Here is a 16,648-nt window from a genome sequence, read left to right as displayed (position 1 = left end):
GGGTAAAATATTTTGACTTTTTTGCTTCAACTCACTAAAAGTGGCATTACTTTTTTATTCTACTACTATGTGAAAAGATACTTGTCTAAGTTGCAAATGGAATGAGTCTTTAAACAAAATTGCGCATCCTCAGGTGCTTTGTGAAACAGAGTTGCATGGCTTTCAGCATGAAACTAGGAGGTCAAAATTCAACTTGGGCATAGCTTTGAGTCTTCAACTGAACTTCTGCCTGAGTCTAAAAATGCTTCTTAAATGTAAAGAGGGAAAATAAGAAAATTTGAGTTGATTGTAATAACTAAATGGTCCTGAAATAAAATTTTTTGGGGAGTGCTGAAAAATTGAGGTAGCTTATCCTGAAACAGGGAAACAGATTGAGGTGGGGTTTTTTGTTATTGTTGTTTTGTTTTCTTTTCTTCTTGCATGAGAATAACATGGAAGAAGAATGGCAGTGATCACTTGGCTTTTGTTCTTCCCTGTGAAACTCATGCTTTGAAATCTCAGACTTCCATATAGGAAGCAACATTCGTCTGTCATCTCTTAACTGATAAGCTGTTGGGTTTGTATTCCCAGCTACTACTATATTCCCTTTTTCTGTTGTCCCTGTTGCTCTGTAGAAAATTATGTAAGGGGGCTCTCCTATTTGGTCAAAGCTTGCCTTGAAGTGATGACTTCAGTGTGAATTCACCCACTGTCAGCTGAGGCTTTTCTAAGCACGGGAAGCTGTAAACAAAAAGTAAGTTAGTGAGTGGTCAGAGGAGGGTAGACTAAGTGGGACATTCACCTGTACAAGTAAATTTAGTGGATGCAGTGACCCGGTAAATCATTCTGAGTTTCTTATGGAAATTGAGCCCTACATCTGAACAAGTGGTTTCAATGGTCTTTAGTCATACCTCACAGTTAGTAAGCCACTAAGAGAAGGGAATTTGATTGCAGTGAGTTTTACAGCAAGTTGGAGGAGGTCACTAGGCTCTGGAACTGTAACCCGCAAGAGAATTCCGCAAGAGAATTTCTGGATCAGTTGGGTAAAACTGTTAGAGGCAAACTTATTACCATCTACTCTCATTTCTGCAAAATAAATACACAGGTAGAAATACCAGGAAAGAATGAAGACAGGACAATTGTAATGTTGCACGTAAGATCATATGTTCTAAATGGAATCTGTTACTCCTGTGTAGTAATACAATATGAGGTTACTCTTAAATATTTTTAGAGATTCATGCTCAGTTACACAGTCAAAAAGACAGATCTAGTATTTACTATTTCTTAATTCACAGCAGGAGAACAATGCTCCCAATGTAAAAATCCATTGTGTGCTTCCACTATGCATATTGCACTCCTCTGTTTTTTCTCTCCTCCCTTCTCATCCCTAAACCCTATGTATAAAATACTTCTGGTATGCAGCATCCCTGAGTAGATGAGAGATCTTGGCCTGAAATAGAGTAAGTGGGTGTCTCTTGAAGACAGGAGGTAAGATGGAAGCCTCTAAAGGATACTTTAGAAGTGGTATGGAAGTTAGGTAGTGAACAGTTGTTCCCATTTTCTCCTAACAGTGGAACGGGAAGGTCAGACATTTGAAGTAATTTCTTATTGTTTCCCACATGACGATTAAGAAGATAAAGTAAGCTGTGGAACTCTTTGCAATGTGGGGATATGTCAGTTTGTAGGTGAAAAAACTTCTAGAAGAATAAAACCAAGAAAGCACCTATGTTTCTTGAAGCCTATAGGTGCTGGGGCTTCTCATTTGGCTTGCTAGTGCTTACCTTTGCCTGGCTTTGAGTTGGTTGGCCAGACACCCAAGTTCCTCAAAGAGGAGTAGGCAGAGAGGACACAGAAAGGTCAGATGATGACTTCTCCATTCCTTATTGGTAGCTAAGGCATACTTCAGAAACCTGTCTGCTTCAGCCAGTTCATGGTAGGTTGTTTGTGCATCCAGTTTGTTAGCTTTCTTGCATCTGAAGGAGTTAATAGAAACCACAGATGTTCAGCAGCAGGACCTGTGAATGAATATTTTACTGTTCCTCTGGTGAGTGTGCTTTGTTGTAGTTGCTGGCTGTCTGTCTGAAATGAATTTGTAAACAGTAAAGCTTGAATGTCTAGTAGAGTAACAAAGTAGAACATCAGAGCTTCTATTTTCCTCTAGTGTAATTGTGGATTGAGTCTTCAATGCCATCAAAAAAGCCTTTGTTGTTAATGTATCTTAACACTTGACTGGTCTGGAAAACTTTTTTGAGGCTTCTGGTAGAGGGGGGGAAAATAAACTTTAAAAGCAATTTGTTTAGTTACACTTAACTGTATTGTACTGCAGGACTTCAAGATGGTGATGGGGAGTGGCTTCTAACTGTTGTTAGACTGTACTAAGATATTGTGTGGTGATGTTAACTGGTTGCTCCTTGACTCATTTTGGCAGGCAGGAGTTGCCAATTCCACCTTGATGTCCACACAGTCTTGGAGGCTGTGGAGACATTGCTATAATACCTAGCAAGAGTGGCTTAAATACTTCTGGTATGTGGCTGGATGCTTAGGAAGCCTTTGTGTTTATACAAGAGGGAACCTCTTGAGGTCATCTAATCCAACCTCCAGTTTAAAGCGGGGTAACTAGAGTTTTGACAAGCCATATGCATTCTTATTTGTTCAAGGGCTCTGGAGGTGGACATTCCACAGCCTGATGGGAAAATCTGTTCCTTCAGTCCTTCTTGCCCTTTTTCCTAATAATTGGGGGGAAACCTCTACCTCTAAAGAGCCTCACATTGACATGATTTACCTTCTTCAGCACCACTGGATGCAAGCCATCCAGTCTCATGGACTTGCAATTCCAACTTTCATTGTCCTTTACTAGATAGTTCCTCTCTCCTCTAAACTTTAGTACTAGGCATGAAGACCTGGCAGGCTGAAAAGATTTTGTTGGAAAAGACCTCAAAACCTGAGGCAAAGTCTGCATTAAGACCTTTACCTTTTCTATGCTCTTTGTCACAGCATAGCTCTCACCCTGTGGAGTCCTGGGCCAGTGTTACCTTTGTCTTTGTTTTGCCACTGTGTTTGAACACCTACACACTGCCCTTTATATCCCTCACTAGCTCCAGCCTTGGTCTTCCTAATTCCTTCTCTGCATGCTTGGAGGATACTTCAGTATTTGTCCTTGCAGGCGCTCTTTTTCTGCCTCTCATGACTTTTTGTTTCAGAGCTCAGTCAGATGTTGCTCACTGAATCAAGATGCTCTTGTTATTTCTGCATGTTTTCTTCCACAGGGGAAAGGAATAGCCTTGTACTCTAGGGATATTGTCCCCGAAATCCTACCATCTCATGGTTACTGCAGCCAAGACTGCTGCTGACATGTCCAACTAGTTCATCTTTGTTCCTGAGTAACAGATTGCCAGACAGCACTTTGCTGTTAGGTGTATCCCACAGCAGTGTCAAAAAAGAAACCTGTTGAATTGCGTGCACCCTGCCGTGTTGCCCTCTTGGCAGATTCTGAGGCAGTTGAACTTCGCTAGGAGAAACCTTTCTGGATATGAGATGCCTGAGTTCCTGTGCCTACAGCCTCTAGAGATTTTAATCTGTACTTCAGTGTTAGAGATGCCCAGTCTAAATAGTGGGTTCTAACATATCTTGGGGTTGTCCTCTGACTCCTTTTTGTGTACAACATTCTTCAGCCTTGGACAAGATTTAAACCCTGGCCTCCAGACATCAAAGTGAGCTTCCTCCTGGCTGAGCTTCTCTAATGACTCTGCATTTCCTTTTTTTGGCCTTTCCAGCTGTACCTTATGGTGAGTTAAAAGGAGAAGGGTCAACATAAGGTTTAATTTATTGAACTCTTCAATTAACAGACTTTTACTGTAAAGCTTATTTATTGAGCTCTCATTTAAGGTGCATATTTGGAGGTGTTCCAGTCTTCTTGTCTCTTAAAACATCTACCATTAAGGTATTATTAGCTTCTTTCTGTTGTTATATTGAGATACTGTCCTGGTTCTGGCCAGGATAGAGTTAATATTTACCTGAGCTGGGCTCAGTAGGGCTTTTTGAGGGCTTTTTGTCTTGTTTATATACAAGATCTGCTTCAGACTGGATTTTATAATTGTCAAATGTGTCTCTTTGTGATGGATTTTCATTGTCCTCTCAGACTGCAACTGAAAAACCTGGATTGAATTTCAAATCTGGGTAATTTCTGACTCCAGCTTTTGGGTTTTGTGTTTTTTTTTTTTTTTTAAATATTTATAAGTCTTCCTAGATGCAGTTTGAAACTTTCTTTCACATATTTGAAACAAGTATTGCCACTAGTTCGTAACAAAGTGGTTTCAGTGTTGTATAAGGGGACAGGTCAGGTTTCTACGCATGAAAATTGAGTGGGCAGCATTTAACATTGCAGCAAAAAAAAAAAAGCCTATAGCAAACACCTCACCCTCCACTTTTTCCATGTTATTTAAAATTGAGCAAGCAGAGGTATCACACCTGTAGCAATGTTCTATAATCTTCAAGTAAATCAAGCAGCTTTTTTCATTACATGGAGGTAAAGTGCTTAATTATCATGCTGCTGGTATGAGACACGATACAGTTGCTTCCATTTTGCAGATCAGAAGGCGTAAGCATAGCATGTTCTTCCTTGATTAACGTACTGCAAAGCTGGGAGTTTAAAATAGGGATTCAGATCTTTTCAACAGAAGGCCATGAGAATGTAATTCTAAGCAGTCTTCTGTTTAAGGAAACAATTCCCTTTAAGGAAACAATTTTAGCTGTGATAGTGGGTTTCTAACTAACCAGTTAAGAGTGTATGTTTATTATGCATGTGCACACTTACAATGTCTTGCATAACCTCTGTCTCTAAGCAGAAAGAAGGTGGTGCAGGTGAACTGCAAATGAGTACTGACAGTGGATGTACTTAAAGTGGTAGTTGCCTTAATTCTCTTCTATAATATATATTAAAAGGAATTAGCTGTTAAAACTTCTTGTAGCTGAAGCTTAAGTCTCATAAATCTGTTCTGAAGGTGTGCTTTAATTTTTCAGATATTTAGAATAAAATTAGAACAAAATCATTTTTTTTATTATTTTTTTTTCCCAAAAATCCATGTTCCTCTTTAACAGGACAGTTGAATAATTCAAGAGAAAGAACAGAGCAGTGGTATGAGTATTCAGCAGATGAACTGGATACCAGAAGGTTCATTTAAGCTGCTAACGCCCTCCTCTTGTAGTCATGCTAAATCTGGTTGCAGTATGCAGTACAGTTTGCTGATTTATCATATTGTTTAAACTAATTCCTATCAGCACACATTCTCGTACGATGTGAAGTATTATTTTTTTCCCATATGTCCTGGATGTATGCTGGCTCTTAATCTACCTGCTCGGGCTTCCTGAGTTTACTACAGTTTTTTTCTTGAATGCAGTATTTATTGCGTTTTAGCTCATCAGTGCAGGTTTGTAACAATAGTGTAATCGTGGACTTGTAAATATTTTTGTTAGATAGTGTTTTTTAACTTTTTTTTACTGAGTATGGATGTTGGAGCAGGACCTGAAAGTTCAGAGTCCTGGGTTTGGAGGAACACTGAAAACCTGGCTAGGGAGATCCAGGAAGCTATCCTTTCTGTTTTATTCATCAGCTCTCTAAGCACATACGGAAGAGTGAAACCTTTCAACCTGAAGTGGTAAATATTAAGCTGTGTTGTACAAGTCTAGCTACTTCAGAGGCACTCTGTGCAGCCTGAGCTCTGTTAAGCTCCAAAGCAGACTTCTGCAGCTGGCAGGAATGTCTGTATGTGTGCGAAGCACTTTCTCTGAAGTTGAGTTTAACTTTGGATAGTTGAAGGTCTCTAATTTCAGTCTGTCACTTACTTCTGTTTGTGTTAAGAAATAAAACAGTTGTCAAGCTTCATAATTAAAATTTTATTACTAATGTACAGGTTTATATCACAACTCAGATGTCTAAAGGGAAAACCAGTTCCCTGCTTCAGCTGATGTGTTGATCCCATGCTGTCTGCACTTAAAACATGCTGTGTGTAGCCTGCCATTGCGAATTCAAAATGCACTCTTCAATTAAGTCTTTAGGAAATTGGCGCTGACTGTTTGACCTTGATAATTTATTTCAACACAATTGCCAAGGTGGTGCCCTTTAGCAATCATTTGCTGGGAATTTTATGCCAGCATTGTTTAGAGCTCTTTCGTAGGCTGTGCTCATGCATGTCGGTGAGTGCAGTTAAATCACCCAGAGCAGTTCCCAGTAGCTAGGCACCTGGTATGGGGCTAGCCTGTGTAACTTCGTTTTGAAGTTCAGCCAAACTTTTGAAACTTATGTACACCTTCAAAACTGTAACTGTGTTAAAATAAAAAGCCCAACTTCATACATCACTCCACTTGCATTTTACTGAACATTTTTATTTTCCTCTCTTTCACAATTGATTTGCTTTGGCATTTTTAAAGCTAAGCCAAGAGACGGGACATTTGCTTCAAGTTAATCCATCTTTTTTTAAGCAATCATTCCAGTCTCTCCCTCTCCTTCCCCCTCTCCCTGTCTTTCTGTCAGTCCTGGCAGTATTTCTATGATGAAGCATTATTTTGCATTAAAACAACATAGCTTGTATGAAACGTTCCAATAATTTGTTTTGAAACTTCTTAAAGCTTTGTCAAAAGTTTAACTGCACTTAATCATTCAAGCACAAGTAAATGGATTACTTGTCTAATCTGTCAGTTTCTAATAGCATCATGAATCGGAAATGTCTCTAAAGCTGCTACAGAGTTGTTAACTACGTGTTTTCTAGGGGCATACTGGTATGTTGTGTGTAGCATTCTGATTATTTCTCTTAAGGAGCTTTTAACCTGTGAAGTGCTCTACAGTACTGAAACTCCTATATTCAGGAGTTTTCGTCAGAGGCTAAACTACTTGTGTTCACTTACAAAAAGATATAGGCCAAAAAATTCCAAAGGAGCTTGAAAACCAAGGCAATTGAAGGGAATGAACAGAAGGTTGCATATGTGTACTATTATTCAGATGTTGCAACTTTATCCTTAAACACAACTTCTCACCCTTCTGTCTTCACTGTTATTCAAGATGTAACCTAGCTAATTTGGGAACACTTCCGGTCCTAATGAAATTATTCACCATGTCTGAGAGCTGGAGCTTAGTCAGGGCAGCTACACTTAAGTTTATATGGAAGGAAAAAGCTGAAATATGGCAGTGAGTAAGAGTCTTTAAATGTTTAAGCTCTAGAAGCTTCTCGTCTACAGTAGATGATGAAATGAGGCTGTACTTGACCTAGAAGTCTAAAGAGCTGCCTTTGTAATAGAAATTAACTGGCAGTAGGGAGAATCAAATCTGAAAGGTGAACATGCTATAACCAACTGCAGTTCTGCAATCTGGGTCCTGTTTCTGATCTTCTATTTCCTTTGCCTTATGTGAATTGGCCCTTCTCAGTGGTGATGGATAGCAATCGGTGGTCATGGATAGCATTCATTTTGATAACTGAAAATAAAACTCCTTGCCATTTAACAGTTTCCAGAAAAAGCTGCACTTGCAGTTTGTCTGCTATTTCACTAGCTTATCATACTGAAGTTCATTAGAAACCAAAATTTGTAACTTGTGTTCAGTACACCCTGAAAATTATTTGGAAGCTAACTATGGCTAGTCAAGCAGGTAGATGCATCTTATTTGCAAAGTTTATCCAAGTCAATAAAGGGAAAAGTCTCTTAAGGTAAAACTTCAGACGCGTATGACTCAAACAGTACTGTAGGAATGGAAATCCTCTTAATGCTGATGGTTCTCCTGCTGCCTCCCTTGCTTTTTTCTGCTTTGAAGATTACAAAAGTCTTTTGGGTGAAGGATCTCATTCCCTTTTGAGTAAAATGATAATATTGCTGTAAGTCTGAACAGTACTATGTGCATAACTTGTGGAGGCATGGTTAATGGAAGAGAAGCCTGTAATCTGATGCATGGGAGAGCAAACTATCAGTCTTTAGAAAGGTTGGTTTGAGTCACCCTTGCAGCTATTCTGACTTTTACTCTTTTCTGAGAGGGAAGGAGAAGTAAATAAAGTCTTGATTTCCTCCCCTCCCTGGAGGAAACTAACTAGAAGTGTAATGGAAAGTTAAACTTTCCATGTGTTGAGTTAAGTGGAGTGACAAAGTCAAAACTGACAAAGGAGAACTTGCTTTGTGGTGGCTTTGCCATGTGCATGTAGAACGCCACTGCAGCATGCCAGTTGGCTGAACTTTAATATCAGGAGCTCAGAACATAAAAGTTTGTGAGGTATGAATGCCAGGAGTTGGCAACTTCTTGCTCCCTAGAAAAAAACTTCTGGATATTTGGAAGTTCAAGATGCAAGTTGACTGCTGCTCATTTGAAAAGGAAAAAAATAGTAGGGGGATGAGATTTTTTTTCCTTACTGGTTATCTTACAGTAAAGTTTATTCCTCTAGTAGCTGCTACTACAAACTGCTGCAAACAGGTGCAGGATAGCTAGCTAATCAGTCATTGCCCAGTTAGACCATTCCATCAGTGTGTAATACTTAGCTTAAATAAATAAAACTTACATGATGTCTGCCTACTTGTATGTATTGGGAGATATTTCTTCAATTCTCAGAGAGGGAGGGGAAAACTCCAACAAATTATGCCAGCAGAAGTTTTTAAAAACTTCAAAATCTGGTCAGCCTAGCAGTGAAGACAATCCTCGGAGAGCTCATAACTGAGTCAAACCACTTCATGTTGATCCTAAGTTCGGGAAAAAAAGTTATTTTATACCCCTTTCTTGCACTGTCTGCAAGGCTTGTGTCAAGGGTGGTGGTGGGGAATGTGGGTAGAAATTAGAAAAAGACTGCCTATTTCTTCCTAGAACCTGCTAGATCTGTTTTATGTCAGGAGGATAAGCAGGGAGCTTTCACTTGTGTAAGATAAGCATATGGTAAGATAGCCTGTAAAAGCAAAAACATGTAATTAGCTGCCTACAAAAAGCCTCATGTACATGAAGTGTCAGCATCGGCAAAGTTTTCTCACTGTCTCCCACTGCTTAAAGTATAGCTGAGTGGATCTACCCTTCACCCTAAATACGACTAGGGAATGGTGCAAGACACTTACTAATTATTGAATCTCATGTTGAAACACCTTTGTCAATAAAATTGTCAACATGAGGATTACTGACTTGGAAAGAGTCTGGCAGCTTTTTCCGCTCTAAGTGTAAGACTTTGTACTTAAGTATGGATTTAAACTACTGGAAGAGCAGGAAGAAAGTGGTGGAATTCGGTATACTGTCTTTTGAAAATGGGTTTCTGAGTAGTTGCTGATATTGTTAAATATATGAACTGCTTACACATTTACTTAAACTTTTTTTTTTCAGTAATCACAGAAGTGCTTACTTTCAGAGTCCTCAAATGTTTGAACGCCCACTGATCTTGAAAGTTGTACTTGTGCAACTGTAGCACTTGCGAAGAGAGCGGGTTCTGTGAAAACATGTTGATTGCTGAATGCAGAGAAAATGGACTTTAAAGAACATGGTGCTTCAGCTTAGGCACAGGACTAATGCTTTATTAAACCATGCCCTCCTGGCACTGAAATTGTAATAGTATTTCCCTGAGATGCATGTAGAGCTCTCTAGCTTACTCAATACAGACTGTTGAGCTGCAGCTCCATCTGGCACTTATTCCCCTCCAGATCAGTGGAACGGGTAACACAAGTGTCAGTGGAAGCTTTGACTCAGGCTTGGAGAATCCAGAGAACTTGAGGACAGAGACAACTTGCTAGCTAATCCAGTGGGTGGTTTTATTTGCTTTGATGTGGGAGCATGCATAATATTTTGCTGGGCCTCCTGTTTTTCTCTAAGGGATCATTCCATAATTTAATGGTTATATTGGAAAGATTGTCTTATCATTCAGTCTCTGCTGGGTTTATTGTGGCACCACAAGATATGCTTTCTTCTGGTTTATCCCTTTCTGTCACTTCTAACACTTTAATTTATCACCATTTAATGCTCCACTGTGCTGTATGTAGTTAGCTATTTCCTAATCTTGTGTTTCACTAAGGCCACTTGTTTCCCTGTCACACTCCTGTACTTTGCTTAAATGTTTCTGCATGTTCAGGTGTCCTTACAAATGTATTATATGGAGACATGATGTCAAGCTTGTTTACTGGGCTTCAGTGCTCAGTAATTCACTTAAAAAGTAATGCACTTTACAAAATAGTGCCAAGTATAATGTAACTGCTTAAAACATGCTCTTTCTTTCAAGTGACAGGGTAAGACAAATGATTTTTTTTTTTTTTCCTTCCCTGTGTGTTATGTTTCATTTTTCTACTAATTGAAGAAACAGTACCTTTTCTCAGGTGGGCTCTGCTCCTCAGGCTAAGTTGCCTTTGTGCATGGAAAGGAATAGAACAGAATGAAACGGTTGTCACTGTCAAGTCCTTCAAGGCAGTCTGTCTTGGACTTGCTTATCTGGGATTAGAAATCCTGGCTAAAAGTACTGAGTGGTTCAGTTCAATTCTTTCTTGTAGGAATTGTTTATACTTTGATTATTTTTCCGAGTAATCTTTAAAAATACAGACTCATAATAAATAGCAAACTACAGTAATTAATTGTAATTTCTTTACTTTTAAAGAAAGTACAGCATCTTTACTGTTGCCTTTACCATAAATCATGTGACATTTGGGGCAAAACTAAGTTTTAAGAAAGTTAAACAGTCCTCAAATTACCTTAAGACCTTTTTGAGATGTCCAGCTGTACTGTACACATGGGAAACTGAGAGTATACTATAAACCACAGCTGAGACATGAAACTGGTTTCATGTTACTGCTTAAGATATTCTTCTAACTTGGTAGTAATATATTGCCCAAGTGGGAATAATTAAAGCATATGCTTTTTCCTGTTAAAATGAAGCCTTGTTCCTCACATCGTAAGGTATCTGTGAGGTAGGTATTGACAGACTAGAAGGCATGTATCTCTGCAAAGCTGTTCTTTTGATGTCAGACTCTACTGTTTTGGAAAGAATCAAAGCAAAACCTTGCACTTACCAACTCTATTTCATGACATTACAGTTTCACTGAATACTGTTCTATTACTCATTTGAAAAAGATATCCTGAAATCTGATGTGCAAATTCCTACTGGGATAATTTAGCCTTTCCTTCATTAGGAAGGGGTTTTGCAAGTTGTCTGTACCATTTTATTTATGAATGTATTTTCTTCTAATACTTCTGCATTCTTGGCACTAGTAAATAATGGTTGGGTTTTTTTTTTTAATTAAAAATGTTGTGGTTTGTTTTTTTTTTTTTTTTTTTAAACGCTAGCTTGTGGCGAGCCAGCACTTACAGTATTGCTTCTCACAAAGAAGCCTGGGCTGTGCAGCCACTTGGCTGGTTTAATAGACAGGATGTTCTCCTGGCTTTGGGAAGACGTTTTTTTTTTCGCATGCTGAGGAATCATTGGGAAGTATTTCCATTGTCAAACCTAATGTCTGAAAGGAATTTAAGATTTTTTTTTTAATATGCCTGTTTTTTAGAGAAGTCTGGAGACAGCAGTATTGCCAAAGAAATTTCACTGGGTTTGTGCAGTGTACAAGTTGGATCAGTACTTTGTCCCAGTTGTATTTCTGGCAATACTTCATGTGCTAAGCACAACATTTTCAATCATGTATAGCATACTTATCTACCCCTGGTGAGAATGTGTTCAAATTTTATTATCTTCAACATGGAACATGTCATTCTTAATGTTACATTGGGCAAATACATTCCTAAAACCAAGAAGGGCGGTAGTCAACAATGTCTTTAAAATGGTATAGGAATTCCAAAATAAAGAGTTGTATTTATTCCTTCTCTCACTTGTTAGCCTTCTGAATTTGTTCAGTTGGTGATAGGTTGCCTTCAGGAATATTAGGAAATGTCATCGTACGGACAACAGGAATAGCCGCAAAGTTGGTGGATAAAATACTGGCATAAGAGCCAAGAATGTCTCATTCTGTATCTTCTGCTCTGTAGAACAGCATGCTTTGCTTTTGTGGCTGAGATGACATGTTTGTCTGAAAGACAGAGCTCTTCAAAATGCTTATTGTCTTGGCTTTCACAGTGGACTCTTCCCCAGCAATTTTAACAGATGAAGAGTTAGAGTACTCAAGTGGAGAAAGGATGTCTAGCTAAAATGAAATCTTGAAGTTTTTGATTTTTAAACATCTGAAGATAGCACATTGTCAATAGAGTTTTTCTATTTAAGTACCAAATTGAAAAATCTCTGTGGGGGTGTGTGAATAGAATATATATATTAACAAACACAAAAGTATTCTTACTCTTTTCAAGATTGCTTATTTAGTGCCTCTGAAGCTGAAAGCTATTGGCAGTACTTTGAATCAACTAAGACCTGTGGAAGAAATGTGTGTGGTTATTTTCCTGGTGCAGTTTCATAACATTGTACATGCAAGTTAATGCAGGAAGTTTTGCAGTTTCATTTGTGCACAAGCTTGTGTTAATGTTTTCTTTGTGGTATTTGAGTAGTCAATGTTTAACCCCATTATCTCGCTGCACATCAGAGCTGCTTTCATTTCTGCTCTTTGGAGGAGAGTAATGTCTCCTTGACCAGGATTTTCCCTGGTCTCGGGCTCTCTGCCTGACTGAGACACCAAAACGGGGACCTGCTGGATATGGTGGAGAGCAATCTGGAGAACTGTGAAACTTTTCGTTGGCCTTGCTTGTATGCACTAAACTCATAAGTGAGGAGTGCTGTCTTGTGTAGCTAAATGGGACAGAAGCCTGGCTGAGACCTGACTGAAAGCCTGTGAAGCAGTGCTGTTACAAGGCTCTGTGCATAAAACAGGAAAAATAGTTTAAGTACAGTTTACTCTATCTCTCAGCTTGATACTGACTTAGAAATGTCTTTCCATTTTGCCCTCACTTCTTGACAAAGAGGTGGGTGGGAGTTGTTTTACAGCTGTGATACTCCACTCCTTGCAGAAACCGCCTGTGCAGGGGAGGACCTTGCCAAAGGCACCCTGGACTGTCAGCATCAACTGTTGGGTCCCTTCAGTGTGGACCTGCTAGAAGCCTTTAGGAGTTGAAGGCAATGTTGACGCTCTTTAAATGAGATAGCCAAATATGAAGCTATTTCTACAAATGTTAGGTGAGGTGTTGTCTTTTGCAGTTGGTTGGATAATAAACTGCCTTCCTGCCTTTCCCTCTGCCCTTCAATGATAGATGATTGTGTTCTGTACAAATCAGTACACTTAATAAAGGTGTACAAATGTGTATGTGGTATAAACATCTAGATATGAGTTGTTAACTACTGCCTCTTGATGGTGACCACAACTAATTGGTTTGGGGTGACTAATGTGTCATTTGTTTTCATACATATACCGTGACTATCAGATAAGTAATTTCAAAAGTTGATAATATTTACAGTTTTCCAGTATTTATCAAGAAGATGAAACAAATATACTTCTCTAAAGGACACTCAACTTCTGGCTTTGAGGATGTCTTCATTTGCTGTTGAAACTTCAGTCGAAGGGCTCATAGCTACTGCCTGATGATCAACTTAATGCTGGGATAGGATAGCTGCTGAGTAGTGAAGTCTGTGCTGTTTGTCAAAAGCTGTTGTCAGACATGGATGATGACAACCTCCTTGAAGAAAAAGCATGGAGATGTTTGCATTGGCTTCAAGTTGCAGCAGGGGAGGTTTAGTTTGGATATTAGGAAATGCTTCTTTACTGAAAGAGTGATCAGACACTGGAACGGGCTACAGAAGGAAGTGGCGGGGTCACCATCCCTGGAGGTGTTCAAAGAACGTATTGACCACTTTGGGATATGGTTTAGTAGGCATGGTGGTGTTAGGTTGACAGTTGGACTTCATGATCTTGGAGGTCTTCTCCAACCTTAAAGATTCTATTCTATTTAACACTTAACTTGTGTAAGATAAATTAATATCACTGTAGATTGAGTATTGCAAAAGAAAAATAATGAGACGTCTGTTCTTTTATCTTCCAGACTATCATTTTACTCTGGCCATTCTTCATTCTCCATGTACTGCATGCTCTTCCTAGCAGTAAGTATGATCTTTCCATGTAAATAGCAACAAAAAGTCTGTTAGTTATCTAGTACAAAATTTGTAATACTTACTCGGCTGCTTTGCAGAAGGGAGATTGCTTTTATAGGATGCTTGTCTGAGACAGTTGAAGATTTCTCAGTAGAGTTGTAAGAGAATGCCACTGATACTGGGGCAGAAAGTAGAGTTATGTTCAGTATGCTGAAAAATACTTAGTATGGTAGTTGGCTTTTGTGTCTTGTCGAAAGTGAACCTGGTGACAAAGGGGTTGGGAAAATATGCTGCTACTTTAGTTATATTAAAAGTGTTGCAAGTCATGTAAAACATATGCTATGTCAGACTTATGAAACTTACAAAGGCTGTTTAAAGAAAAAAACAAAAAACCTAAACTTAAACCCTGATCAGATGTTACTGGGCCTATAAGGACAAAACAACAGATCAACTTGAGTTTTAAAATTCCTTTTAATTTTGTCATAACTTTTAGGGGCGGGGGGGAGAGTGAGGGAAGCAAGGGGACAGATCTGTCTGTGAAAGTAAATACTAATCATAAGAATAATTCATTAATGCTTCAGTTGGGAGCCTAATAAATTTCAGTTTAAACTGCCCCAAGTCAGCTAGGCAAATTATCTTCTCTCCTAGGGTAAGCCTGATAACACTGAAAGACTGGTTTGGTTCTTTTTCTCCTGCTAATTTGTGACACAGAAGGTATTAGACAACTTTGTGCAGTTTTGTGGTTAATGTAGTGGTAAGATTAAGCTCTAGTCCTGGATATAAATCACTAACATAATACAAACATACCATGATCCTCACAGAGCTCAGATTCAATTTGCCTTCTTATCTTGATTGAGTTTTAAATTTTTTTTCTTTGCTGTCTGTTGGCAATAGTGTAACGTCCACAGCGAGTGACTCTACAACCCCATAAAGAAAAGGGGTGGCTCGTCAGTGTGACATAGGTCTTTTTAAAGTTTGTGTTAAAATAAAGCTTTTTCAGAAGCTAAGTGTTCAATTTGGATCTATTACTGCAGTTTGCTTATGGATAAACCTGTTTTGTTCCTCTCCCCTCTCTTACCTGTCTTTATCTAATGTAAATATAAAGAGTTCATGGAAGTATTATGTCTTGGGCTTGACTAGAATACAGTGCAACTTCCTATCTGTCACATGTTTATTTTTTTAAAAAATGTTTTTACTTGCTCATTATGACTGACAGCCTCCAAAATTATATAGGTCCACTTGTGATACCATTCCAAACCCACTATTTCCATAGTAGAGGAGCGATTACTGCTATGTGTGAACCCGGTACTGATTTGCTCCACTGGGTTCAGCCATACCCTTCTGATCCAACTTCTCCATGCATGTTTTTTTCAAACCTTGCATTTGTTAATTAAAATCTGTCTGTGGCTCAGTTCCTGGCTCCCTGTCCCCCCGCTCTCCATTCTCCCAGCTTGCTGTAATACTGAAGCCATCTTTAGTTGAATGCAGTACAACAGAAAATGTGCTGAACAACTTGGAGTTCAAACCTTGTTTGTGTAACCTACTAGGATTTGAAAAAATGCAGCCTTTGGCAAGAAAGTAAAGAATTCTTTGAAGATAATAACTTCATGTGGCTCGAATAATGCTTTCTGTAGCATGTTTTTTTTGAAGCCATGCAAAGGAGCTTGTGTCAAGACTTCGAAACCTTACCTCTCTTGGGGCTTTATGTGTGTGTGAGCTTCTCTAAGCAACCTTCTGCATCGGGAAGAGATGGGACAATGGAAGTCAAATCCATCCACTCTACGCGTTGAAACACTAAATCCAGAGCTTGTGTCAGTCATGGTTCAACAATAAAATAAAACTTGCTGTGGCTCTGCATGCTGCTACAGAAATGGTCCTTTTGTTCTTTCTATTCTGTAGTAACTGCAAGACAACATGGCTTTACATGACTCCCTCAGACTAGAAGGATACTAATGTCTTTAACAAATGTCATGTTAAGGGAGTTAAACAGGAAGCTTTTTATTGGAGATCACCTTGTTATTCAGTGAAGTTTTCAATAAGCAGACAGAACCCTAGCTGAGGAGAAGTTATTCTTCATCTATTCCTGCACCTCAGTTTCTTGTCTTGTCTCTGACTGAGCTATTGCCCAGTACAAATAAGAGGCTTTGTGGAGATTAGACTTCTACTTTCTTCTGTCCTGTAATAAGATTATTCATCCAGAAACTGTTGGGAGGCCTTCGTAGGGACATCTGCAGAAGGATAATGACTCCTATGCAGGATATTTTTACCTTGCTGATTAACACAGCATTATTACATACCGACTTTTGCATTGAATGTCGTATTTTTATTAAAAAAAAAAAGTTAAAATAAAAAGATGTCTTCAAGCAGACAGCTAGTGCGGGAAGGTGAGGAAAACAGATTTCTCATCCTCCTCCTTGCCCACATGGCAAGCAGAGTCCTGCCACTGGCTCTAAACCAAGCCTGTAGCACTTGATAACCTGTTCATTTGCTGAACTCTGGTGCTGGGTTCATCAGCTCTTTGCACACTTACTCCAGCAGCGGACTGACTCATGAGCAGGACAGAATCTTTAGCACATGGCATTGCGCACAGGCAGCATTAATCATAACCAGACCAAGTTTCTGGAGAGACTGGAGGAGTCTGCTGTGTATGCATACTGCAGAAAGCATAC

General features: G+C 39.0%; 1 protein-coding gene across 2 annotated transcripts in view; it reads left to right on the top strand.

The window, feature by feature from the left end:
• The window catches only part of PLPP1 (phospholipid phosphatase 1), a 65,631-nt gene that overhangs the window by 36,281 nt on the left and 12,702 nt on the right, over window positions 1-16,648 (top strand). For both annotated transcript variants that reach the window (XM_086769810.1, XM_086769809.1), the window contains exon 4: window positions 13,931-13,988. In XM_086769810.1, the coding sequence (XP_086625936.1) occupies window positions 13,931-13,988 (58 nt within the window). The remainder of the gene's footprint in view (window positions 1-13,930; window positions 13,989-16,648) is intronic.

Source organism: Chlamydotis macqueenii, chromosome Z, assembly GCF_036417535.1.
Source record: "Chlamydotis macqueenii isolate bChlMac1 chromosome Z, bChlMac1.mat, whole genome shotgun sequence".
Classification (NCBI taxonomy): Eukaryota; Metazoa; Chordata; class Aves; order Otidiformes; family Otididae; genus Chlamydotis; species Chlamydotis macqueenii.
This window is presented reverse-complemented; position numbering and strand designations above follow the sequence as displayed.